Here is a 27304-nt window from a genome sequence, read left to right on the forward strand (position 1 = left end):
TCCTTACAGGACCCCCGAGGCTGGTTGTCCGCTGCACCCCTTTCACCCCAGCCTCGGAACAATGCGGGGCTCTCTACTCTGGGTTACTCTGGGGGTACTGGGGGTCCTGGAAAAAAGGGGACACACCAACCAAAACCCCCACCAGCTCTTTCAGGTCACCTGGATCGTAAAAAATGGAGAGACCTACGAAGAACTAAACCGGACCACCGCCACCCAACCGAAAGATAAGTGGTGGCCTGACCTATACTTTCACCTCCAACAGCTAACCGAGACCTCATGGGCCCGGGCATATCTCAGAAAGGTCGGGTTTTATGCCTTCCCAGGACATCAGCAGGAAAACATAAAGACCTGTGGGGGAATGGTGAGCCACTACTGTAAATCCTGGGACTGTGTCACTTCCAACGATGGGTACTGGAAATGGTCGGTGACCAAGCCAGACCTGATCAATATGTCCTTTGTAAAACCCATCACCCAGGACATGTGGAACCACAGATTCACAAAGTACTGCCCCGACTGTGACTTAGTCAGACTATCATTCACACAGCGAGGACGGACTGAAAACAGATGGATCTCCGGGCTAGCCTGGGGAATACAGGTCTATGATGGCTGGGGGGCCCCAAGCACAACGCTATATGTCCAGCAAGTCCTGCAACCTGTTCAGGCCCATGCTGTGGGGCCCAACCAGGTTATTGCACCCCCCCGCCCCTCACCACGGGGGACAAACGCCACAAATGTTGTGACCTCGCCTACCCTCATCCCCTCCCTTCAGCTAACCCGGACTGACCCGCTAGAGACCCAGGAACCCCTGTGGGCCTTGGTCAAAGAAACTTACAAGGCCCTCAACCACTCCAATCCTAACGCAACCCAATCCTGCTGGCTTTGCTACACCCTACATCCACCTTACTACGAGGCCGTGGGCTTAAATGCTACCTACAACTTATCCATTCTCTCCAACCCACCACAGTGCCCTTGGGGAGACCGCAAGGTAGGCCTTACCATGAAACAAATATGGGGTTCGGGGACCTGCTTAGGCATGGTCCCTACAGATAAACAAACCTTGTGCGCCCAGACTGGCGATGATACCAATCCACCAATAAGACCTACGTCATACCCGAAACCGGGGGGTGGTGGGTGTGCTCACAGACTGGGCTAACGCCCTGTCTCCACTTGGCTGTCTTCAACCAGAGCAGGGAATTCTGTGTCATGGTAGTGGTGGTGCCCAAGATTACATACCATCCAGAGGAGGTCCTCTACAACTTTTGGGACCGAGACACCCCAGAGGGAGCCCGTTACAGCTATTACTCTGGCAATGCTGTTCGCCCTGGGAGCAGCTGGGACAGGCACGGGCATCGCTTCCCTGACCACACAACATCAGGGCCTGATCACTCTGAGGGCCGCAATTGACGAAGACATCGCCCGCATAGAGAAGTCCCTGATGGCCCTAGAGAAGTCCATGGCTTCCCTTTCCGAAGTGGTGTTACAAAACCGCAGAGGACTAGACCTGGTCTTTTTGCAGCAGGGGGGCCTCTGTGCAGCCCTCAGAGAAGAACGCTGTTTCTACGCTGATCATACTGGGGTGGTTCAAGAGTCCATGGCTAAAGTAAGAGAGGGATTGGAGCGCAGGAGGAGAGAGAGGGAGGCCCAGCAGGGCTGGTTTGAGTCCTGGTTCCAGAGTTCCCCTTGGCTGACAACTTTGCTATCCTCCCTAGTGGGACCACTCATCAATCTCCTGCTGCTCCTGACTTTCGGGCCCTGTATCCTAAATAAGCTTCTGGCCTTTATCAAACAACGGCTCAACACGGTCCAGCTGATGGTGCTGCGACAGCAGTACCAAGGGCATCCAACAAGCACTCCGTGGCAAGATTAACGGCAGACGTCCCCTGTCATCCCGGCCTCACCCTACCCCTCGCCGCCCCTGTTCAGCAGGAAGTAGCCAGAGAGAATCGGCGCCCCTTGTCCTATATCAAAAAGGCCGGGATGAAAGGTCCGGCAAGGTCGGGCATGTTGAGGCATGCCCGGATATGTTGAGGCTTGCCCGGGCGTGTTGAGGCATGCCCCGGAAAAGTGCCACAGACAAGTCCCGGAGGTGGGCAGACAACCAAGCCGTCCAATCAGGTGCCGACACAGAGCCCTTGGACACCAATCACCACTGAGCCCGCGCTTTCTTCCTTATATGGGAGCCGGGCCCTGGCTATAAAACCCTTCCCCACACCTCATACCTCGCAGACTCCCTTTGCTTCTCAGACCCCCTTCGCTTCCTCGCTTACCCGCCCCCGGGAGTTCTGCCTGAGAGCCACCGCCCAATAAAGGCCCTGATCAACGGTCCATAGGGGTGGCTCTTTCTTCCCGCGGCGTTTCTTACATTAAGCTCTGCTGTTGAAACCGTTTAAATCCCGGCTTTGAAAGGAGGAACAAAGTTCTCCTCACTCCGAGAAAAGTAAGACCAGGGACACCTGCCCAGCTCCCCGGCGCCCCTTTCCTTCCAGGAACCTGAGAGGTCCTTCCCTTGAGAGGGCCGGTGGAGACCCAGCCCACTCCCTGGTTTCCGTGGGAAGGCAGAAGAGACCAGCTAACAACTCCGGCCTGGTTGCCACACTGTGGAGACCGGTGAGTAGACACCCCCCACCCTACCCCTGTCCATGGAAGGCTGGAGGGGGAGTCCGCGTGCAGAAGGGCCCTGACCTGGGTCAACCCCGGCGGGCTCGCGGAGGCGTCTCCGGGACACGCGGGGCGCGCCCGCCGCTTCGAGCCGCGGGCGGGGGCCGAGGGGCTCCCCGCTCCCCACGCCCGCCCCGCGGGCCCGGGGCGTGTCCGCGCTGCGCCCCCTCCGCCGCGGCCACGCCCGGCTGCTGCCCCGCCCCGGGCCTGCGGGGGCTGAGCGCACCGGGCACCCCGGGCTCTGGGCCGAGCGCGGTTCCCTGCCCCCGGGGGTGCCGGGCGCCTTCTCCCGGTTACCCTCTCCGCAGCCCTGTGTGGGTTCAGAACCCAGCAGGACGAGCACCGTTCGCTTCTGCACACTGGCTTCTCAGCACCGAGGGCGCAGTCAGTGTTTGCGGGCGGGAGAAGCTGGCGCCTGGGGGCCTGGGAGCCGGGCTGACTCCTGGCTTCCCTGCGGTCTCCGGCCTCCTTTTGGACGGGAACGCCCCCTCCCCCGGTGATGGTGGGAGGGAGTGCTGAGTCGGGTTTGTCAGGGGTCGATGGCCTTGGGTGTCCAAGAAAGTCAGAACCGGAGGGCCCAGGGGGGCAGAAGTAGCAGGTGCTGCGGGCGGGGACCCAGAGCAGGCGCGGAGGACCGGGACTCTGCCTCTCTCGCCGCGGCCCCTTGAGAAGAAGAGGGGTCCTGGGCCACTCAACCCAGCCCTGACCCGCTGCCACCTGCCAGCGTTTCATGTATTACAGAGGAAACTGTCTCTTATTCGAGAATAATTCGGCTTCTCTCAGCAACCGCCGTGGGCCCTTTTCGTCTCTTTTCTATTCCCCTGGCCTTTGACCTAGAAGGCCTGCCTGCTGAGGGGATTCCAGACCCACCAGGCCTTGGAGGGAAAAAGAGAGGGTGTTCCTTCTTGGTCCCAGCACCTTAAGAGTCCTGTCTGGCTTAGGTCAGCCCCAGTGTTGGGTTCAGCTTGTTAGAGGAATGCCCCTCCTAGGCCTTGACTTGTCTCTCTTGAGACAGCTCCTGGAGCCTTTTTTCCTTTCATAACCCACATCATAGTGGATTTTAGAAATAAAGACATCACGTTGGAAAACCAGGACTCAACAAAAGTAATTCTTAAATTTCAGATCTCTTTAACTCTTCTTTTTAAAGCAAAATGGATTTCTATGTCTGTCTTTATCCCTCCTCCTCAGCAATTCCCAGCCCCATATGCCGTAAAGTTACCCCTGAGAGATTCTTAAGAGGAGTCAGAGAATGCCATAACGCACCACGGCGTGGGAACAGAGGTGCGCGAAGTGCTCCTGCCCCGCTGACTCAGCCTGGGCCCTCCTCCTCTCGGGCCCCTCTCTGCCCATCTCCTTCTCGCACTCCACACGCTGGCCCCCACCCCACCCTCCCCAACCTCCCCGTGGCTCACCCGCAAAGACAGGGATAAAGATGACGGTGAGCTGATAGACGGCATGACCCAGGATGTTCTTCATCATGGTGCGCGAGATCAGAGGCTTATTGCGCCCCTAGGGCCGGCGCTTCAGCAGAGAGTCTGTAGGAGGCTCTGTAGCCAGGGCCAGCGAGGCAAAGGTGTCCATGATTAGATTAACCCACAACATCTGCACAGCCTTCAGTGGGGAATCCTGGCAGGAACAACCACCACTCTTTTTAGCTTTCCTTGCAGACGACCCCTCACCTCACTCGTCAGCCTCACCTTTGCCCCTGAAAGGGCCTACCTCCTGCTATCCAGCTGAGTCACACTTGGAAACTTATGTAACCTCTTTATAAAACGGGGATAATGCCTATTCTACAAGGCTGTTTATGAAGATCAGAGAACCCCAAATAAGTGCTTATCATGCTGGCTAACATGGAAGTGCTGCGTTAATGGTGGATACATGATCATCCTCCCACAGGAGCAGATGGACTCGGGAGAGCGAACTCCTGCCCCAACACCCCTGCACAAACGCTGGGCCTTGCTCCTCGGCCGACACACTGTAACGTCACACCCCACGTTTCTTGGCCCCAGCCCCATCCCTCCCATCTCAGCTCATCCCACCTGGGTGATGCAGGCTCCAGTGAAGGCCACGATCACGGCCACCACGTTGACGGTGAGCTGGAACTGCAGGAACTTGGAGATGCTGTCGTAGACGTTCCGCCCCCACATCACCACCTTCACGATGCTGGTGAAGTCGTCTGTTAGGATGATGTCGGAGGCCTCCTTTGCCATGTCTGTGCCTGCAATACCCTTAGGTAAGAGGGGGGAGGAAAACAGTGAGGAACTGGAAAAGGAGCTCATCTGTACTCGGAACCCATTCCTCAGCTCCAAGAAGCTTCAGAACTCGGCACAAACGGCAGAGGGCACAGCAACCACACGAGCTCCACAGACTAAACCAGCGTGTTCTGGTCGTCTCTCCCAGAGGAAAGGAAGGGGAATGTGCCACTGTCACGCGTGGAAAAGGGCACCGGGCCACGGTGCCAGCACCGCATTCCTGAACTGAGGCTGGAAATCACAGTCGCCTTTGATATTCCATGGTGCCAGCACCGCACCCCTGAACTGAGGCCGGAAATCACAGTCGCCTTTGATTTTCCGGTCTCCTGTCCCGTCTACTTCTCCAGCTTAGAGAGCAATTAGAAGACAGGGGAAAAGTCCTTTCTGTTCTACCTTCCAATTAAATATCCTCTTTAAATCCTTATGTCCCCCACACCTTGAAGTCACTCTATGTTCTTTCCTAGAAGGAGCAGTCCAGCAGCATGGTTCAGGTATCCTGTCCTTATTCAAAATCCTATTTCCGGGTAACCACTCAGTTCAGTTCAGTTCAGACGCGCAGTCGTGTCCGACTCTTTGCCACTCAAGGTTTGTAAATAGACATACCAGTGGTTGAAAGCAGTGCTTGAGAACACTAAACTTTCTAATCTGGTCGTCAAAGCCTTCAACAAGTGAACTGTGGTTCATTTTCCAAACTGCTCTTATATAAGCTTTCTGCTCAAAGCCTACTGATTTATTCACGACTCCCTGAATTCTCTCATTCACTTCGAGAGTTCAGTCTTCCACTGACACCCTTTGTCCAAGCCTGGAGCATCCTCTTTCCCCTTCCATTTAAATCCTATCTATCCTTAATGAAGTGAAAGTTGGTCAGTCGTGTCTGATATCTATCAAGGCCCCGTAAATTAATTAAGCCCTGCTTGCTAAACAAAACTGTTCCTAACATCCCCAGGCCGCACTTCTATGCCATGTCTTACAACCCCTAAAACCTACAGAGTACCATTAGATTATATGTTCAGTTTACCTGGTAGTATTATTTTCCTATCCAGATTGCAACAAATGAATATCTGTTAGATATACTATACAATTCAATTTCCCTTTCAAAAGATTCTCTAATATATCCACACAATTCTGTACTATGCACTGTTAAAAGAAAGAAGAGAAAGAAGAAAGAAAGAAAGAAAGGATGTCTTTATATTGTACTACTATGGAATAATCTCCAAGTTAGGTTGTTAAATGAAAAACAGCAAGGTGGGAAAAAAGAGTATATAGTGTGTGTACAGATAAACATAGCAAGTGTCCCTTATTTAAGAGAACGGGATGTGAAGATACTACACATTTGATTGTATTTTTAAAGGAGCAAACAGAAGGATAAACCAAAAATCAAAGATGCTATCTGAGGGATTAAGAAAGAGGCAACAGGCTGGAGGTGACAGGGACGGAAGCTAGACTTCTATAAACAGACCTTGTTCCATATATTTTAGTTGAGAATGATGTAACTACTTCGTATAGGCGTAAAACAACATTAAGTGTAAAATAAGCAATCTCAAAAATGGAAAAAAAGAAACCAGCCCAACACATGATATAATGAAGTGGTATAACCAGCTGATAGCAAACCACACAAAATGAAAAGTTCTAGATGACTTTTTGAAAACCACAGCACTTTGATCCTACGTCTGTAGTAGGACATACCTACAGAATAAAAAGAACTGTAAGAAAAATCTTTACCTGTTTTTAGTACAGTAATTGTATTATTATTGCTCTGTTGAGACTATTCCATATATATTAGGATAAAGCCAATAATAATTATGTTAATACCCTTAGATTAATGTAAAATCAGGCAAGTAAAATTAGGAAGTTAGTTCTAGAATTCTAAATTTGAGTTGGAAATGGCAATATGAATTCATGAAGCATTCTACCTTTAAAACAAAGAAATACAAAACCAAATAAATATGATATAAAAGACGTATTTCCTAGCTTTGTCCACTGAAAAGTTCTAGAAACAAGAATTTACTCAGAAGTAAAGAACATCCTGACATTCAGAATGTGTTCTCTAAATACCATTTCTCACTAAAGCAATGCAGAACTCCTCTGAAAAGTGGATGATTCTAGATCTAGGACAAGAAACATGCATGACAGGTGTGGCACGTCTCACCGTGCAAGAGGCCGAAAGCAGTACTCCACAGAGAGCTGAGGTCACACTCACAGTGCTTAGCAGAGTGGGAGAGGCTAATGGTGGGCCAGTGTGAGCATCAAGATGGTAATATGGGCAATGGGTGGAGACATGCCACATATATTCAAAAGAATATGAGCTCATAATGATATTTTAAAAAACAATTAACTTTTAGTAGTTTCAGTTCAGTTCAGTTCAGGAGCTCAGTCGTGTCCGACTCTGCGACCCCATGAATTGCAGCACGCCAGGCCTCGCTGTCCATCACCACCTCCCAGAGTGCACTCAAACTCACGTCCATCGAGTCGGTGATGCCATCCAGCCATCTCATCCTCTGTCATCCCCTTCTCCTCCTGCCCCCAATCCCTCCCAGCATCAGCGTCTTTTCCAATGAGTCAACTCTTCACATGAGGTTCATTGGACAACTTTGGAGGATCCCCCCAAAATCAACTCATTGCTTTGGGAACTGGTAAATAGTGCAGAAAAATCAAGCATTTAACCTATCTTTCACATAGGAGCTGAACCAAAGAGTTGATGAGGGTAATTTTCTTTTTATACAAGTATTCAAGTTAATAAATAAAATCAGAACATTGTCATATTGCAGCCCTTAGTGAAAGATGGGGTGTAGAATCTGACTGCTCATAGAGCTAAATACTACTTTATAGGAAATACAAGGGCACTTTAAAGGACATAGGGATATAATCAACAAAATCCATGACGTGGTATATCCTACATAGGAAAACAAACCGTTTCCATCAAAATTAAATAGCTAGGAAAAAAGACGCAAGGGCATGTGCAGAAAAGAATGAACATAGCATGGTTGAGACTGCTATCTTGTGAAAGGTCTGTTTGCAAGGCTGGCACTTGGTTAGCATCTGGTAACTTGGCTCTCAGAATGTGCTCAGCAAACATTATCTGAAAATTAGTGACGCACTAATTTTTCTTATTTTCCATTGAAAACCTGCTTCCTTCTAGGAGTCTGGAATCAGCATATGCAGGGTTGATGGTGCTTATATGGCCAACCTTAATAGACCTCTAGGGTGCCAAGTCTCTGATGCATCTCTCTGGGCAGAAACATCACCTGCATCACTACATTTTTGTTGCTAGGGAAAGCAGGTGCTCTTTTTGACCCCCTCACAGCAGGGAGTAATCACAGCAAGCCTGCATGTGGATTCCAGACCCTGTCTGTGACTCTGTCTTACTAGATTCTTAGTACACCAGTGGATTAAATCTTAGCCATGAGTACAGCTGGAGGCCGTGTCCCCTGTGCCCTTCCAGTGAATCCACAAATGTGAAGTGTGGTCTTGGGAACCCCTGACACAGGTCCTGTGGGGTCAGTGGTTCTCAAACTTTAGGGTGCGTGAGAATCACCCAGAGGGCCTGTTCAAACACGGAGTGCTGGGCCCCACTGCAAGGTTTCTCACTCCGTAGATCTGGGGCGAGGCCTGAAAAATCTGCATTTCTGTAGGTTTCCAGGTGGAGGCGGAAGAGCACACTTCAGGAACTGCTATTATAGATTCTTACATTTAAGAGATATATCAACCAACCACAGTGTATGGATCTTGTTTGGATTCCCATTTGGACAAATAATTTAGAAAAACAAAAATCTTATCAAGAGAAATGTGAACACGGACTAGATAGCTAATGATAGCAAGGAATCTGGAGAAGGAAATGGCAACCCACTCCAGTGTTCTTGCCTGGAGAATCCCAGGGACGGGGGAGCCTGGTGGGCTGCCGTCTATGGGGTCGCACAGAGTCGGACACGACTGAAGCGACTTAGCAGCAGCAGCAAGGAATCAATATTGCTGTGAGACAATGGCATACGGTTCTTTTAAATATTGATACATAGTTCTCTTCCAGAGACACATACTGGATGAAATGATATAACATCTTGGAGATGTTTTGGAGTAATCCAGCTGGAGAAGGGGAAATGTGTATGTGTGGGCCAACACTGGCCCACCCAGCAAGATTTATTCTGGGTAACAGGTACATGGGGATTCAATAAACTATTCTATTTTTGTATGTTCTTGAAATTCCCCAGGATAAAAACTTTTAAATTTTATTTTCTGGGTAAAGAGAGCACCCTAAAGATAGATTTCTTCTTGAATCACCTTCTACTGCTTAAAAATCACCAACAGTTCAAAATGTATGGGAAGCTCACAATCATTACCTACTTGAATGGGAGAATGTACTTTGCCATCTGAGGGCTTCTAAGTGTCCCTGAGCATTAGAATCAACAAGTGTACCTATTTAGAAACACCTAAAGATTTCTGTTTGGGCTTCAAAATCACTGTGGACGGTGACCGTAGCCACGAAATTAAAAGACGCGTGCTCCTTGAAAGAAAAGCTATGACCAACCTAGACAGCATATTAAAATGCAGAGACATTACTTGGCCAACAAAGGTCCGTCTAGTCAAGGCTATGGTTTTTCCAGTGGTCATGTATGGATGTGAGACTGGACCATAAAGAAGGCTGAGTTCCAAAGAATTAATGCTTTCAAGTTGCGGTGTTGGAGAAGACTCTTGAGAGTCCCTTGGACAGCAAGGAGATCAAACAAATCCATCCTAAAGGAAATCAACCCTGAATATTCATTGGAAGGGCTGATGCTGAAGGTGAAGCTTCAATACTTTGGCCACCTTAGTGAAGAGCTGACTCACTGGAAAAGACCATCATGCTGGGAAAGACTGAGGGCAGGAGGAGAAGGGGACGACAGAGGATGAGATGGTTGGATGGCATCACTGTTTCGATGGACAAGAGTTTGAGCAAACTCCACGCGGTCGCAAAGAGTCATACGTAACTTAGCAACTGAACAACACCATACATTCTGGGACCTGGCCCAGATGCTACTCAATCAAGATAGCTGACTGTCAAACCTTGACATATGTGATTTTAAATGAACTTTCTAAGTGACTCTGATGCTCCTAGCCTCATAAACAGAGTGATGAACAGTGCTAACTACAGAATAAACACTTTCCATATAGAATGTGAATTTTCTATAGTGTGCCTAGGCAAACAATATGATCATATTCATGGGTAAGTTTCAGTTTGTCTTATTTTCCTGGGTAATGAAACCTCATGATTTCCCTGTCTTCATACTTCATGAGTCCCTCATTAGATCTATTATTATTGGCCAGGCAGGCAGGTGAGATGGAGTTAGAGAAAAGAACACAAAGCGGGCTATGAGGGTCCAGGAAGCAGAAGGGTACCAGAGCCTGTCTGGGCTTCCTTCTGGCCCAGGCAGCTTGCAGGCAGAGAGAGATGCTACGCTGAGCTGCTTACCATGGCAAAACCAACGTCTGCTTTCTTCAGAGCCGGCCCGTCATTGGTGCCGTCACCGGTGACAGCCACCACCTGTCGCTGGTCCCCGACAGTGCTGTCGATGATGCCTGGGGAGACAGGCGCACCACAGTGAGGTCGGGGGCCGCTTTCCCACAAAAGATGCTTTTTTGGTCTTCCTCTCTAATCCCTGTCACTACCTCCCTTTTTACGCTCTGTCCTTCTTTTTCCCTATGCTGGAGGTTTCATAGCGTCACCAAAGGGCAGTAAATTGTCTCACAGGTAGCAATCTAAGCCAAGAAAGCCTGACCTCATCAGATATCCTGTCCGGTACATCAAGACAGCTATTCTGCAGTCGAAAAAGCACTGCGTGGTTTGAAGGCAGAGACCCAGAGGCTGAACGATAACACTTCCATTTACCAGCTGGGCAATCCGGATCAGTTACGTGTCGTCTCGGCCTCAGACCCTCTTTTTTGCAGAATGGGAAGAGCTTAACCTGTATTGCCTAATTCCCAGTACTATCGACAAACAAGATATGATAACGTTTAAAAACGACTTCGTCATATAGCTTATACTCACCAGGTGCTCAGATGTTTGCTAACCTGCATGTTCTTCCATGAGCTGGGAAGCTCTCCTAGGCCTCTCTATTCAGGATGGAGAGTTGCTTTGGCTTTGGTTTGCACTGTCCAATAGGGAGCCACTGGCCACACGTGGTGACCAACCGATTGAAACAGGCTGCTGTGACCGAGCAGCTGAATGCTCAAGTGGATCGCCGCAGGTTCCTGCTTCTCACTGTGCTCAGCAGAGCAGCAGCGCAGGCCCCACCCAGGGGCTTGTTAGGAACACAGGTCCCACCCAGACTGCTTGAGTCAGCATCTGCACCGTAACAAGGTCCCAGGTGAACAGCACACGGAGAGATGCATTGGGCTAGATCTGTAGTGAACACAGAGGTGGGGACAGGAAGTAAACAGCGGGAGCAGACTGCTTGGAGGGATACCCGCTGAGGGAGCAATCTTCCTTTCACTGCCTCTTCCAGCTCCGTCCCTCCCCGCACCCTCCCCATCACCCTCTCCAGAGTCAGGCAAGGAGAAGCTGTTTCCTCTCCTGATGCACAGGAGTACCTTTAGTGACCTCTGCTCTGCAAAGCCCCTCTTTAATCATTGTCTTCCTTTGCCTTCCAGTCCTCATTTTGAACTCATTGCTCTGTGCCTGGCCATTCCTATGCTAGAGAATTGCTCCCAGCCAACAGCAGCCTTCTCTACCCTTCAGGAATTTTCAAGCCAATACTTGAGCAGGTGAGTAGTTATTAGAGTCTTCCTTCTTGCTAATGTTAATCTCCCATTTGTTTTGGGCCTTTAACTCTAAATAGAAAGACATGTCTCTCTGCTAAAGCCAAGGGTCCAACAGTCACAGGGAAGGACACAGATTCTTGAACTGCACCAGCCACTTGGAATTTTCGGCTCCTTCCTGCCAGACCTGGTTGGTACAGACAGGAGGTAATCAAAGTGGCGAGGACCCAGAGCAAGACTGACGGACACACTGAGAAGGCCCCACCTACTCACCAGCTTTCCCAATCTGGACGGCCAGGCGGGTCAGCTTGCCCTGCAGCACGGACTTCTCCTTTTTGGGCAGTTTGGCGGCCTTCTTCTTTTCCTCACTGTCGATCCCCTCCTGGCTATTGAGTGGCTGGATTTCCAAGGCCACTCCATCTTGGGTCTTTGCTAGGGTGCACACACAAAGAGGACAGGTCAGCAGGCAAGGCAGAAGCCCTGAGTAGTAGCAAGGGGAAACTAACACACCCCTTTGTCTGTTTCTGGAACACACCTTGGACCTCTGGCACCAGATCTGACCTCCCTCACCCCATGCCAGACAGGGAGCTTGACCTTCTCTTAGGGCTTTGGGAAGGGTATCTTAACAACTGGAGGTGAAATGGATGGCTCTCCTCTTCAGTGGCAGCTTCCTGGCACTGTCTCAGAGCCCTGAGCCAGGTTTATTCTCGCAAGAGGATTTGTCCTGCCACTCGGTGCTATTACCAACAGCCATCCTTCCTGGAATTCAGTGCTTAAAACAGTGAATCTTTACTGCAGAAAGGGGCTGAAGGGGAAGGTTGGTAAATGTTCCTAGAGCATAAGGGTCTTGTTGTTTAGCTGCTAAGTCGTGTCCAACTCTTTTGTGACCCCATGGGCTGTAGCCCACCAGGATCCTCTGTCCATGGGATTTCCCAGGCAAGAATGCTGGAGTGGGTTGCCATTTCCCTTTCCAGGAGATCTTCCCAACCCAGGGATCAAACCTGCATCTCTTGCATTGGCAGGCAGTTTCTTTACCCCTGAGCCACATGGGAAACACATTAGGGTCTTAGCTGGCTCTTTGAAAGGTTCCCCTCTCTCTCTACATAGATATAGATTTTCATGGAAGAAACCCAGACCCCAGACACAGGGTATTTTCCAGTTCCCTGTTATATTAGTTGAGCCATAGGGGAAGGAAATCTCCTTTCTCCCCTGTCTGATGAAGGTAGGGAGGTACAGAGTACCTTTCCCTAAGGGAAGAAGTTGGTATCAGGGACTCTCTGGAACAAGAGAAGGCAGGGATAAAGACAGACACAGAAATCCATTTTGCTTTAAAAAGAAGAGTTAAAGAGATCTGAAATTTAAGAATTACTTTTTGTTGAGTCCTGGTTTTCCAACGTGATGTCTTTATTTCTAAAATCCACTATGATGTGGGTTATGAAAGGAAAAAAGGCTCCAGGAGCTCTCTCAAGAGAGCAGTTCCTGCTGGCCCCCAGCACCCCTCCAGCTTCACCCTGCAGAGCTCTGCTCCTTTGCTTAGGTGCCCTTCCTGAGAGACTGTCTCTGCTGTCAGACTCACAAATAAGACAGAGACAGGATGTAAACACAACCACCAAAAAAGAAACACACATCAGATTAGGAAGAAGAAAACTGACTGGAGAGAAGAAAGAAGTGGGGCCAGAGGTTACAGAGAAAGGGCTCTCTGCACCCCAGAGAAGACTAGCTGAGAAGGCATCTAGATGGGAAGACGGCACCAAAAGAGGAAGAAGAGGGTGCAGGGACTGCCCATCCCAACCCCTTCCCGCATAAGGACCCTGCAGACTTCCAACCCAGAGACTAAGGATCCTTGCTCTTTAACTCTGGCCAAGGGCAATGAAAAAGGAGGTCAGCACCCTGGGAAGAGCAGATCACCACACAGGCTTCCCAAGAGAAATCTTGACAGAAGGCCCCTTGAGCTAACAGCAGAGGGTGCTGTGTCCCACCTTAGATTGGGTTTGGCAGCTTGGGACCACCCCCAGATCTCTGCACCATCCTCAGGATGAGGCATGTAGGCCACAGGAGCAGCTAACAGACTTATGGAGAGGAACAGAGGGAAGGCAGATGGCCTGGAAAGGTCTGGTTTGAGTATGGGCAGGTAGAGATGGTAAATGAGTGAGTGAAAAGGTTACCCTTGTTGCGATTTTCAGGGACTCCTTGTTTTTTACCTGTTTGGCAAAGAAAGAAAAAAATGGGGTGGGGACCCAAAATGACTATTCAGAGATCAGATATCCAATTTGCCGGTCCTGTTCAGAGCCTAAAAGGGTGACAGCAAAGGGTCTGAGTTGCAGCGAAGGGGATGTAAAGGAAGCTCGCACCTCTGTTTATCCCCATTTTTATTAGAGGCTCTCACAAATCCCTGGGGTATGGACCAGGCCACTCATGGAGGGGAATGTACACTCCCTCCTGAGCTGCTTGCTCCTGGAGCACGGTTGCTGTTGGGAGGTGCTTCTGGCTTGAGTCAAACCACTTGGAGAAATGGGGTGGGGCTTAGGGAGCGAGGGGTCTGAACTGTTTCTGCCTGGTGGCAAAGGCCACGCAAGGTGCCTCCGTGTCCGCTCACCAGCACCAGGCAAGCCTCCTCCTTACTCACTCTGAAGGCAGTTGCAGAAACAGGCTGGTTCCTAACTGAATGAGCTTTGTTGCCTTTTCATTAACTGCCCTTCCCTAACAGCTCAAGATGCACCTCCAGCCAAATGGTACAAATCCTCTCCTCCAAGACATGGAACGCTTAGGGAAAGGTGCACATTTGGTTTGTTATCTTTCTGCCTTCTGTTTTTCCTTCTTTCAGGAACAGTTCAGTTCAGTTCAGTCGCTCAGTCGTGTCCAACTCTTTGCAACCCCATGAACCGCAGCACACCAGGCCTTCCCGTCCATCACCAACTCCCGGAGTCCACCTTAACCCATGTCCATTGAGTCGGTGATGCCATCCAACCATCTCATCCTCTGTCGTCCCCTTCTCCTCTCACCCTCAATCTTTCCCAGCATCAGGGTCCTTTCCAATGAGTCAGCTCTTCGCATCAGGTGGCCAAAGTATTGGAGTTTCAGCTTCAACATCAGTCCTTCCAATGAACACCCAGGACTGATCTCTTTTAGGATGGACTGGTTGGATCTCCGAGGGACTCTCAAGAGTCTTCTCCAACACCATAGTTCAAAAGCATCAATTCTTCGGCGGTCAGCTTGCGTTATAGTCCAACTCTTACATCCATACATGACTACTGGAAAAACCATAGCCTTGACTAGACGGACCTTTGTTGGCAAAGTGATGTCTCTGCTTTTGAATATGCTGTCTAGGTTAGTCCTAACTTTCCAAGGAGTAAGCATCTTTTAATTTCATTGCTGCAATCACCGTCTGCAGTGATTTTGGAGCCCAGAAAAATAAAGTCAGTCATTATTTCCACTGTTTCCCCATCTATTTGCCATGAAGTGATGGGCCCAGATGCCATGATCTTCGTTTTCTGAATTTTGAGCTTTAAGCCAACTTTTAACTCTCCTCTTTCACTTTCATCAAGAGGCCCTTTAGTTCTTCTTCACTTGCTGCCATAAGGGTGATGTCATCTGCATATCTGAGGTTATTGATATTTCTCCCGGCAATCTTGATTCCAGCTTGTGTTTCTTCCAGCCCAGCGTTTCTCATGATGTACTCTGCATATAAGCTAAATAAGCAGGGTGACAGTATACAGCCTTGATGTACTCCTTTTCCTATTTGGAACCAGTCTATTTTTCCATGTCCAGTACTAACTGTTGCTTCCTGGCCTGCATATAGGTTTCTCAACAGGCAGGTCAGGTGGTCTGGTATTCCCATCTCTTTCAGAAATTTCCACAGTTTATTGTGATCCACAGAGTCAAAGGCTTTGGCATAGTCACTAAAGCAGAAATAAATTTTTTCTGGAATGCTGTTGCTTTTTCCATGATCCAGCGGATGCTGGCAATTTGTTTCTGGTTCCTCTACCTTTTCTAAAACCAGCTTGAACATCAGGAAGTTCACAGTTCACGTATTGCTGAAGCCTGGCTTGGAGAATTTTGAGCATTACTTTACTAGCATGTGAGATGAGTGCAACTGTGCGGTAGTTTGAGCATTCTTTGGCATTGTTTTTCTTTGGGATTTGAATGAAAACTGACCTTTTCCAGTCCTTTGACCACTGCTGAGTTTTCCAAATTTGCTGGCATATTGAGTGCAGCACTTTCACAGCATCATCTTTCAGGATTTGAAAGAGCTCAACTGGAATTCTATCACCTCCACTAGCTTTGTTCGTAGTGATGCTTCTAAGGCCCACTTCGCATCCCAGGATGTCTGGCTCTAGGTGAGTGATCACACCATCGTGATTATCTGGGTCATGAAGATCTTGTTTGTACAGTTCTTCTGTGTATTCTTGCCACCTCTTCTTAATATCTTCTGCTTCTATTAGGTCCATACCGTTTCTGTCCTTTATCGAGCCCATCTTTGCATGAAATGTTCCCTTGGTATCTCTAATTTTCTTGAAGAGATCTCTAGTCTTTCCCATTCTATTGTTTTCCTCTATTTCTTTGCATTGATTGATGAGGAAGGCTTTCTTAACTCTCCTTGCTGTTCTTTGGAACTCTGCATTCAAATGGGCATATCTTTCCTCTTCTCCTTTGCTTTTCACTTCTGTTTTGTTCTCGCTTTCAGGAACAAGTGAATGGCAAAGACAGGGCTAACTCTGAGGCAGACATTCCCTCTCTGTTCCCACCCTTCTGGCTGTATCTCTCTTCCTGCTCACAGTTTCAGCAGGAAACCAGTTTCTTCTCCTGGATAGTTTTCCCTTAGCCTTGATGGTTCGTATAGCCCCCCGTGTCTGAGGAAGAAAGTGGCGAGGGCTGGAGCCAGAGCACACCGCCGGCCCGTTTGCACAGGCCTTCCACCTCATCGTCTTACAGCCACCAGTAAACGCAGGAACCAGTGCAACCTGACCGCAGAGCAGAGCCGGATCCGGTCTCCATTACAGCACCGCGGGCAGTCAGGGATGAAACCGTCAGCTAAAGAAGGGGTTTGGAGATCTGTCCGCGTCATCCTGCAGAGTCTGCCAACCAGGTGTTCCGCTGCAGACCCGCTCCCTCTCCTAGTCTGTCCATGGGGATGGGAGGGGTGAGGCTCTCCTGAAAGCCCCTTACCTTTCTTCTTCTTCTCTTCCTCTTCCCCCTCACTGGCTCCCAAGAGGGTAAAAATGATTCCAGTCTGAGAGTTGATACCCACAGCAGTCACTACCATTCGTCCAGAACCTTCCATTACATGGGTCCCTATATGAGAAAGAAGATGGGAGAAGAGTTTTTCCTTTCTTTTTTTTTAAATACCTGGCCATCCTTTGGTGTGAAACACAAACTTGGAAGAGAGCAATCCCTCTACCTTCCCCTCCTCATCATGGTGTTATACTTGGCAGATAGTAGGCAAAGATCAAGAGCAAGCAACCGGGGGGGTAAGGAGAACAATGTGTGTAACGGCTTTGGGGTAAGGCTCCTTTCCCACCACCCTCTCCAGCCAGCAGAGCCCTTCGAAGGCTCCTGTAGCATCTGCTCCATGGACAACCTCTGTCAGGTTGCTCAATATCCTTGTATTCAACCCACTGACACGCTACAGCCCCCGCTGAGCCTTGGGGCAGGAGTCGGGGCACGGTCGGAAGACAGGGCAAAGTCTGGACTGGTCTCTGTGGCTCTGTCTGCGGGGAGGGGGCTGGGGGCTGGTGTCATCAGGGCCTCACCGGAGAGCAGCATGGGGTCCCTCTCCAAGGACTTCTTGACATGGTCCGACTCCCCCGTCAGAGAGCTCTCGTCAATCTTGAGGTCGTTGCCCTGGATCAGGATCCCGTCTGCAGGCAGCAGGTCACCTAGCACACGGCGGTGAAGGGGCGACAGGGAGAGGGCAGGTGAGGACCGTCCGGCCTCATCTCAGGGCTGCTCCCGGGCCTCCATCTGTAGGCAACAGCCCGGGAGAGCCTGGAGAACCTCTGAAAGACAGCTTCAGATCTGACAACCTGCGATAAAACTCTGCTCTGGGTATTATAAATTCTAACGGTTCCTGATCCCCAAACACCTTCCCATGGCCTGAATATTACCTGCTTGGAGTCTAAGACACACAGGGTACAGTCTGACATCTTTGGCAGGGTCAGTTACTGCTTTCTTTGAATTTTTTTTCCATAACCTCCTTAAACTCTAACCTAGAAGCTGACACAATTTGGGGTCTTACATTTTTGGGTCCTCAGCAATCCCCAGCCCCCTTATGCCAAAGGACCTAGCCCTCTGATAGGGAGGGTGGCACAGGTGTAAGAAACAGAGCTAAAAGAGAAAAGAACCACAGAGCTCTCACCGTATTTGATTTGGGCAATGTCACCCACCACAATCTCAGCCACAGGGAGCTGAATGATGTGCCCATTCCGGATAACGGAGAACTTCTGCTCCTTCTCGATGCGGTTCTGCAGCCCCCGGAATTGCTTCTCCTTGCTCCAGTCATTGAAGGCAGTCACGAGCACGACGATGATCACCGAGAATAAGATGGCTGCGCCCTCAATCCAGCCAGCTTCCGCCTCCCCTTCGTCCTCTGGGCTACTGACGGCTAGACCACACTCTAGCCCAGGGAAAGGAGAGAAAGGGTCACCGAGGGGCCTTTGCTGACATTAAAAATGGAGGTTGTGCTCCCGTAACTCCCCAGAACAGAAAGCCAGGGGAAGAGAAGAACAGAAAGCTCGGGTAAAATAGCTATCCTGAGGACAGCAGAGGACGGCCGGATTGGGCATCATCTCGTCACCAATATAACTACTTATGTTTACCCAAAAAAGGCATACGACTAAACAGCATGGAACATGTCAATGAAAACTACAGGCAAGACACATATAGAGGCCTTACGACCCCCAGCACGGCAGCTCCCACTGCTATTTCCCGTGGCGCCCAGTGTGGGGGATGGGGGAACTTTGGGGTGCATGGCCTTGTTGGTTTAGTGAGGGCAGAGGATTCATAACATTCTGAATAAGGATTTACTGGGAAAGGTGGGAAAGACCCTGGAATCAGGATGCATTGGAAGAATAGCTTACTAGTTATGTTTCAGTTTCCTTTGGAGAACCCACTCAGATAACGGGGTGGGGGGCGGGCACACACACAACACTTAAGCTATTAGGTTGGTGCAAAAGTAATTACAGCTTTTGCATTGTTGAAATTTGCCATTTCCTACTGGAATATGTTCTTAATAAATGTGGTTATGTTATACATAATTTTAATGTGCATTTCTTGTTTTATTTATTTTTTTTGCTAAAGACATTTCTTGCTGTTTATTTTATACTAAGACTCTGGGAATGATGTTAGACAAGAAGGAAATGCGAGTGATTTTCTTATTTGAGTTCAAAATGGGTCATGAAGCAGTGGAGACGACTTGCAACATCAATAACATCTGGTACAGGAACTGCTAATGAACGTTCAGGGCAGTGGTGGTTCAACAGGGAAGTGAGAGCCTTGAAGACGAGGAATGTAGGGGCCGGCCATCAGAAGCTGACAACGACCGACTGAGAGCCGTCACTGAAGCCGATCCTCTTACACCTAAACAAGAAGTTGCTGAAGAACTTCCGTTGACCATTCTACGGTCATTTGGCATGTGAAGCAAACTGGAAAGGTGCAAAAGCTCGGTAAGTGGGAGCCTCGTGAGCTGACCGAAAACAAAAAAATCGTCATTCTGAAGTGTCATCTTCTCTCGTCCTACAAAACAACAGTGAACCATTTCTCAATTGGATTGGGATGTGTGGCAAAAAGTGGATTTTACACGACAACTGGCGATGACCAGCTCAGTGACTGGACTGAGAAGACGTTCCAAACCACTTCCCAAAGTCAAATTTCCATCTAAAAAAGGCCCTGGTCACTGTCTGGTGGTCTGCTGCCGGTCTGATCCACTCAACTTTTCTGAATCCCAGAGAAACCATTACATCTGAGAAGCATGCTCAGCAAATCAATGCAATGCACCAGGAACTCCTACGCCTGCAGCTGGCAGTGGTCAACAGAAAGGGCCCGATTCTTCTCCACAGCAATACCCGACGGCAGGCCACACAATCAACACTTCAAAAGCTGAACGAATTGGGCCACAGAGTTTTGCCTCATCCACCATATTCACCTGTTCAAAGCTCAGTCCTGTCCAACTCTTAGTGACCCCAAGGACCGTAGCTCTCCAGGCTCTTCCGTCCGTGGGATTCTCCAGGCAAGAATACTGGAGCGGGTTGCCATTTCCTTTTCCAGGGCATCTTCCTGACCCAGGGATCGAACCCTGGTCTCCCGCATTGCAGGAAGACTCGTTACCATCTCAGCCACCCGAGAAGGCCATATTCACCTGACCTCTCGCCAACTGACTACTTTTTCAAGCATCTCGACAACATTTTGCAGGGAAAATGCTTCCACAACCCTAAGGATGCAGAAAAATGCTTTCCAAGAGTTTGTCGGATCCTGAAACACGGATTTTTACACTACAGGAATAAACAAACGTTTCTCTTTGGCAAAACTGTGTTCATTGTAATGGTTCCTAATAAAACTAGTTATGTTTTAAAATTCATGGTCTGGAACTGCAATTATATTTGCACCAACCTAATAAAATTTGTCAACAAATACTACGTGCTTTTCAGTGACAGTGGAAAGAACCCAGAAGAGAGTCACGCTTGTCTGTTCAAGGTACTCACGTTCATTTTCTTCCCCCCGGGGGGCGGTAAAAGGACAGGACCAGGGAGATGATGGCTGCGATCTCCAGGATGATGAGCGTGACGTCCTGAAGGGCTTCCCACAAAAACTCCAAGAAGGTCTTGGGCTTTTTGGGGGGAATCTGGTTCTCTCCAAATACTTGTTTACGTTTCTCCAGATCTGCAGGGTTACCATTTAGGCCTGAAAAAAAGACAGGAGTGGAGTGAGTGAGGAACAAAAAAGTGGAAGAGCTGAGTGACAGAGGAAGGCAGTTAAAAGAGCCCTGTAAAGAGGATCCCTTGCTTCCCAATCTGCCCAAATATGAGATCCAATTAGGGTGACCAACCCCCCTCTTTTTCCCCAGACTCAGCAGGTGTGAAATGGGGGCAAACCAAGACAAGCTGGTCACGGGGGCCGCTCACTCCTCTTGGTCTCCAGGGTAAGCTAACCCAGACCTACAACTTCATCTCTTCCTCACGGAGTTTGCACCAGGCTTCAGCTCTAAGAGTACCTTAACATGTTTCCTGAGACACAGAATTTTCCTCTTGTATTAACATGTAAATGCTGTCCATGATTTAAAAGCAGAGGTGCTTCTGCCTACTGGCTCACACAAAAAGGCCGTAAAGAATAAGCTCTTTGCTCAAGGCCATGCTAGGAGGCTAGGAGACAGAGCCCAAGCAACTGCCCTGATTCCAAGTTCCAGAGGTTTCAGGACATCAACAGGATACAGACTTCATGAGACTCCAGCTTCGGGCATCCCCTGTAGGCACACAGAGCCATCCCATTCCGTCATACACAGAGGCGCGCACACACACACACACACACACCCATCTTTAGGAGGTACTGCTGTTCTACTGAGAACTACGCATGTGGAGATGTACTAAGTGCTACGAGTACTGCTTAGATAAAGCACTAGCAGAAGCACTGTCGTTCGGAGTGAATAGAGAACAGTGGAGGTGAAAGCGCTGAGTCAGACTGAGCATCGGCGCGCCCTCCACGAACACACGTGTGCTTACATACCTGTGTGAGTGTGCACACAGAGTCCGGGCACGTCCCCAGAGGGAATAAGAGGCAGAATTATTCCCAGAGTCCTAGGCTCTTCTCATGGGCCCAAGAGGGGTTACACTTTAAGGAAAGAGGAGAACACATACAATTTAAGTTAATGCCAGGGGGCATTTATCAAGTTGCTTACAGAACTTGATTAGTGAATAGCCTTGGTTTGGCACTGGTTGTTACCTATACTGCTTGTCGGGTTCCCCACAGGCAGGGTGAGGCAACCTTTGTCTTGAGAAAAGATGAGCAGTGAGGAGGGTTAGAATCAGAGGATGGAAACACTTAATACAGCTCTACCCAGAGGCACAGAACTAGAAGCTGCAAGGCAAGGACAGGCTACTGATGCCGAGGACCTCACACCTCTTCACACTGAAGGGCTGGTCCGCTGGAGGGGAGGGGGACACAGCGGGCGGCAGACTTCTATCTCCACTGAATACGACCCAAGGGCCTGACTTTAAACGGCAAAGAAAGAGAGGTGGGTTAGAACTAAGGAAGACATTCAGACAGGGATTTTGAAAATGGGAAAATCTGTTCCCAAGGGAGTACTCTTTGCAGGGTCCATTCCTCCACGCTAGAGACAAAAACCATCAGGAGGTATCGAGATCTACCTGTGCACCCTGCCTGGAGGTAAAGCAGGGGTGTGAACTGGCACCCACGATGGCGGAGTGGGGACTGGAGACCGCTTCCTTCCACCTGCTAGCGCTCAGCAGAGAGAAGCAGGAAGCTGATTCAGGAAGTAGAGCCTGATGCTCTTATCCAGGGCCTCCTGCCTCCTTGGGGCCAAGAGCAAGAGCTGAGAAGCACAGCAGAGCTCTGCAGGGGAACGGGTGGGCGGGGCGGGGGGTTGGCCAAAGCACTAGAAGCAACACGGGCTGCTTGCCAGAGGCTCCCTGCCCCCACCACTCTGAGTGGTCGGTTCTCAGCAGGAAAGAGACGCCAGAGCCTGGGAAAGGAGTGTTCCTGGGCAGGGCATCTTCATCCCCAGGAGGGCAGAGGCAGAGTTGCTAGGGAACAGGGCCATGTAGGGTGTTTCTCCCAGGGACCTGAGATAACACACGTGTGCCAACTTGGAACTGCTGGACGGCTAGGTCTGCCCTTGAGAAACAGGAGTTCTGATAGCTTGTTAATCTAGCTGGGATGTTTCTTAAGGAAGCAGGATTTATGACGTAAAGGGAGGAGATGCTATTCCCTCCATAAGCAGGGTGAGCAGGCGACTATGAGGGCAAATCAAGACATCAGAATCAGAAGGTTATCACATGGCAATAGTTCAACGGAGGCCAAAAGGCTAAAAGACTCAACACCAGTCTAGCTAAAAGAGCTTCCCTGGTGGCTCAGATGCTAAAGAATCTGTCTGCAATGCAGGAGACCTGGGTTCGATCCCTGGGGTGGGAAGATCCCCTGGAGAAGAGAATGGCAACCCACTCCAGTATTCCTGCCTGGAGAATCCCATGGACAGCGGAGCCTGGCGGGCTACAGTCCATGGGGTCGCAAAGAGCTGGACACGACTGAGCGACTAACACTTTCACTTCCACCGAGGTAACCCTGCCCGACTCCGTTCTCACATTAATGCCTCGCAATCATCCTTGACTCCTCTCTCTCTTATCTACAATACCCATTAGTCAGAAAATTCATCATCTCTACCTTCAAAATACATCCAGGTCGCCCTCACTTCTCATCTCCCACTGCTCGTGTGCTGCTTTAAGCCCTGGCCGTCTCTCAGCTGGCCACGGCGACCGTCCCACAGGCCTGCTGCTTCCAGCCTTAGCTTTCTGCCCTCAGTCTCCTCTCGGTCCAGAATGGTCTCTTCCAACCCCCCATGGCACTCATCTGCCCTTTTCCGTAGGCCCCCTTCGTGAGCACCCAGTTCCCCACCTGTGGAGTGCTACCATTTCCGCCTTGTTCACCGAGATCCCGCCAAGCTAGCCTTCCTGGGATTCTCTGTGTGCACCAGACACGTTTCCATTGCAGGGTCCCTGCACATGCTGTTTTCTTTCTCAGATTTCCCTTCCCTAGCTAGGGCTCGTCCTTTCACTTCCTTCAGGTCTTTGGACAAAGGCCCTAACCCTGACCAACGTATTTCACGCGGACGTCTCTGTCCCAGCACATGGGATCCCCTTGGCCTGCTCAACTGTTTCCCTCTACAGGTCTTCTCCTGGAATAGGTTATTTGATACATTTGTTCTACATTTGTTTATCTCCCTCTACAAGGCCAGGGTTTCTGTCTTTGTTCCTTAGGTCTAAAGCCGTGCCAGACATGTACACAAATTCGTTGAATGAACTGCATGAGTAATAGGTATTACTGTGAACATTTAAGTGATGGCAGTTGTGCCAGGCACATTTGTGTCTTCTCACCGAAGCTGCAAGGCCCTGTGCGGCAGCGGCTATTAACCCCGTGTCACATACAAGCAAACAGGCCTAGACAGGTTTGGTACCTACTCAAGTAAGTATGTGGCAGTCTGTAGCTGCTCCACAAAAGACAGCTGGATTCCAGCTCACACACAGAGGGGCTGGGGCATGGAGGCAGCTGTGCTCAGCTGAGGCTCATTTTGCTGTGACTAATCTTTCCTACTCGGCCTAGGACTTTCCAGATTTCATCACTGAAGCGCCCGTCTCCGGGGACAACCCCTCAGCTCCAGGCGAACAGGAATGGTTGGTCAGCCTTCTTCATTTACCTCAGGGCGGGCCCTCTCGCCGCTTTTCTCTGCACCTCTAGACAAATCAGCCTTGTTCCTACTCTTTATTTACAACTGATGTCAATTAGTCCTGTCTTTTTCCTGTCCTCAGGGATGGTGACACCAGGTCTGTCAGAGTCCAACCTATGAAATTTATATTCAATAAAAGTTTCATTATTGGCCTTATTTTGGACCCACGCAAACAAAACAAGACACATTATGGAAAACAAAAGCGGTCAGGCCTTGCTCTTACCTAGTTGCTCTCAAAGTCACACATTTACTCCCTCTTCTTCACAGCTGCTTCTCAGGTACACCTCCTCCCAAAGTGGGGAAGGAGGACTTGGCAGCAAGAGAATGCGGGAAACTGGAAAGGGGTTTCCCCTAGAAACACATCAAGAAAATGAGCAGAAACCGTGTCCGACAGAAAGTCTCACCCAAACCGGGAGTACCTCTGGTCCTCAGCCAGATTTAGCACGTGAGCTGGGAAAGGGGACAAGAATGTCGGCCTGGGAAGTCACCGCCCGCACCCCAGGCTGGGGACTCACAGGGCCCCTGCCCGGCTGGAGGAGACAGAATGGGCGGTGGTGGAAAATCTGTGTCTGCTTTGAGCCGCAGGGGCCGCGGCTTGGGAGGAGGAGCGGCAGCCCAGCCCCTCGTGGCCTGGCTCCAGCGGGAAGGAGGGAAGGGCCGGGCCGGCTTCCCCACGGAGGACGAGGCACCCCTTATCAGAGCCAGCGCAGAGAGGTGCGGCCAGGTCAGACATCAGGAGGGATTTCCCAGCTGTGTGGGCGATGACACCTTGCAAGGGGAGAGCAGAATCTTCTGCTGCACAGACAGTACCAGGGAGACGTTTCTCGGGGTTGCTTAGAAGCCAATCCTATTTGGTTCATGAGAACAGACATCAGAATATCTTTCAAGTCCTACCTTAAAACCCTGGATTAGGGGGTAAAAGAGAAGTGAAAGTGTTGGTCACCCAGTCGTGTTTGACTCTTTGTGACCCCATGGACTGTAGCCCACCAGGCTCCTCTGTCCATGGGATTCTCCAGGCAACTGACTTACTAGAAAAAACCCTGATGCTGGGAAAGATTGAAGGGTTCTTGCCTTCCCTGTCTCCCTTTTTGTCTGTCCCGTCATTAAGGCGATGATGGGAGTTCTCACTGTCGTGTCAGCTGCTCCCAAGTATGAAGAGCCAAGAGCACAGACCTACGAGGTATATTTTAGCTGAAACTCAAGTTGGGGTTTGCAGCAGGACTCTCTTGCTTTTTCTATCATCCAGCAGATGTTGGCAATTTGATCTCTGGTTCCTCTGCCTTTTCTAAATCCAGCTTGAACATCTGGAAGTTCACGGTTCACGTATTGTTGAAGTCTGGCTTGGAGAATTTTGACTATTACTTCGTTAGCATGTGAGATGAGTGCAATGGTGTGATAGTTTGAGCATTCTTTGGCATTGCCTTCCTTTGGGATTGGAATGAAAACTGATCTTTTCCAATCCTTTGGCCACTGCTGGGTTTTCCAAATTTGCTGGCATGTTGAGTATAGAACTTTCATAGCATTATCTTTTAGGATTTGAAATAGCTCAACTGGAATTCCATCACCTCCACTATTTTGTTCCTAGTGATGACTTCACACTCCAGGATGTCTGGCTCTAGGTGAGTGATCACACCATCGTGATTATCTGGGTCGTGAAGATCTTTTTTGTTCTTCTGTGTATGCTTGCCACCTCTTCTTAATATCTTCTGCTTCTGTTAGGTCCCTACCATTTCTGTCCTTTATTGAGCCCGTCTTTGCATGAAATGTTCCCTTGGTATGTCTAATTTTCTTGAAGAGATCTCTAGTCTTTCGCATTCTGTTGTTTTCCTCTATATCTTTGCACTGATCAAGTGGTTAAAGGCAACACCAGAGCAATTAGGTTTAAAACACATATGCGGTCACCAGGAGTGAATAGTTTTCTTCTACTATCAGGACGAATTGCTTCAGATACCTGTTTTCTGTTTTGAGTGGTTGGTTTAATTGGTTTACCGTGGGGAGGGCAGGAGTGCAGCCAGAGCCGGGAAACCCAGGGCTCAGTCTGAGGCCTGGGAGCCTCCTGTGAGGAAGCTGTTTCCCTCAAGCATGGGGGCATGTGGCCACCCATTTAGAAAAGGCAGAGGAACCAGAGATCAAATTGCCAACATCTGCTGGATGATAGAAAAAGCAAGAGAGTCCTGCTGCAAACCCCAACTTGAGTTTCAGCTAAAATATACCTCGTAGGTCTGTGCTCTTGGCTCTTCATACTTGGGAGCAGCTGACACGACAGTGAGAACTCCCATCATCGCCTTAATGACGGGACAGATAAAAAGGGAGACAGGGAAGGCAGGAACCCTTCAATCTTTCCCAGCATCAGGGTTTTTTCTAGTAAGTCAGTTGCCTGGAGAATCCCATGGACAGAGGAGCCTGGTGGGCTACAGTCCATGGGGTCACAAAGAGTCAAACACGACTGGGTGACCAACACTTTCACTTCTCTTTTACCCCCTAATCCAGGGTTTTAAGGTAGGACTTAAAAGATATTCACGATGTCTGTTCTCATGGGAGCAGCTGACACGACAGTGAGAACTCCCATCATCGCCTTAATGACGGGACAGATAAAAAGGGAGACAGGGAAGGCAGGAACTCTTCAATCTTTCCCAGCATCAGGGTTTTTTCTAGTAAGTCAGTTCTTCACATCAGGTGGACAAAGAATTGGAGTTTCAGCTTCAGCATCAGTACTTCCAATTAATTTTCAGGACTGATCTCCTTTAGCATTGACTGATTGGATCTCCTTGCAGTCCAAGGGACTCTCAAGAGTCTTCTCCAACACCACAGTTCAAAAGCATCAATTCTTTGGCACTCAGTTTTCTTTATAGTCCAACTCTTACGTCCATACATGACCACTGGAAAAACCACAGCCTTGACTAGGCAGACCTTTGTTGGCAAAGTAATGTCTCTGCTTTTAATATGTTGTCTAGTTTGGTCATAGCTTTTCTTCCAAACAGCCAGCGTCTTTTAATTTCATGGTTACAATCACCATCTGCAGTGATTTTGGAGCCCCAAAAATACGGTCTCTCACTGTTTCCATTGTTTCTCCAACTATTTGCCATGAAGTGATAGGACCAGATGCCATGATCTTCGTTTTCTGAAAGTTGAGCTTTAAGCCAACTTTTTCACTCTCCTCTTTCACTTTCATCAAGAAGCCCTTTAGTTCTTCTTCACTTTCTACCGTAAGTGTGGT

The 27304-nt window shown here is 49.4% G+C and overlaps 1 protein-coding gene across 1 annotated transcript; it reads right to left on the reverse strand.

Annotated features, from left to right (window-relative positions):
- Positions 1-1899: 1899 nt before the first annotated feature.
- Positions 1900-26366, reverse strand: LOC128061734 (plasma membrane calcium-transporting ATPase 4-like). The gene is given in 14 exon segments (XM_052654113.1): positions 1900-1958; positions 2683-2968; positions 3922-4284; positions 4698-4886; positions 10354-10460; positions 11913-12071; positions 13805-13840; positions 16806-16931; positions 17390-17515; positions 17995-18250; positions 19453-19459; positions 20342-20584; positions 24603-24934; positions 26301-26366. Coding segments are annotated over 14 exon segments (2355 nt in total).
- Between the last annotated feature and the right edge of the window lie 938 nt (positions 26367-27304).

Source organism: Budorcas taxicolor, chromosome 16 (assembly GCF_023091745.1).
Source record: "Budorcas taxicolor isolate Tak-1 chromosome 16, Takin1.1, whole genome shotgun sequence".
NCBI lineage: Eukaryota > Metazoa > Chordata > Mammalia > Artiodactyla > Bovidae > Budorcas > Budorcas taxicolor.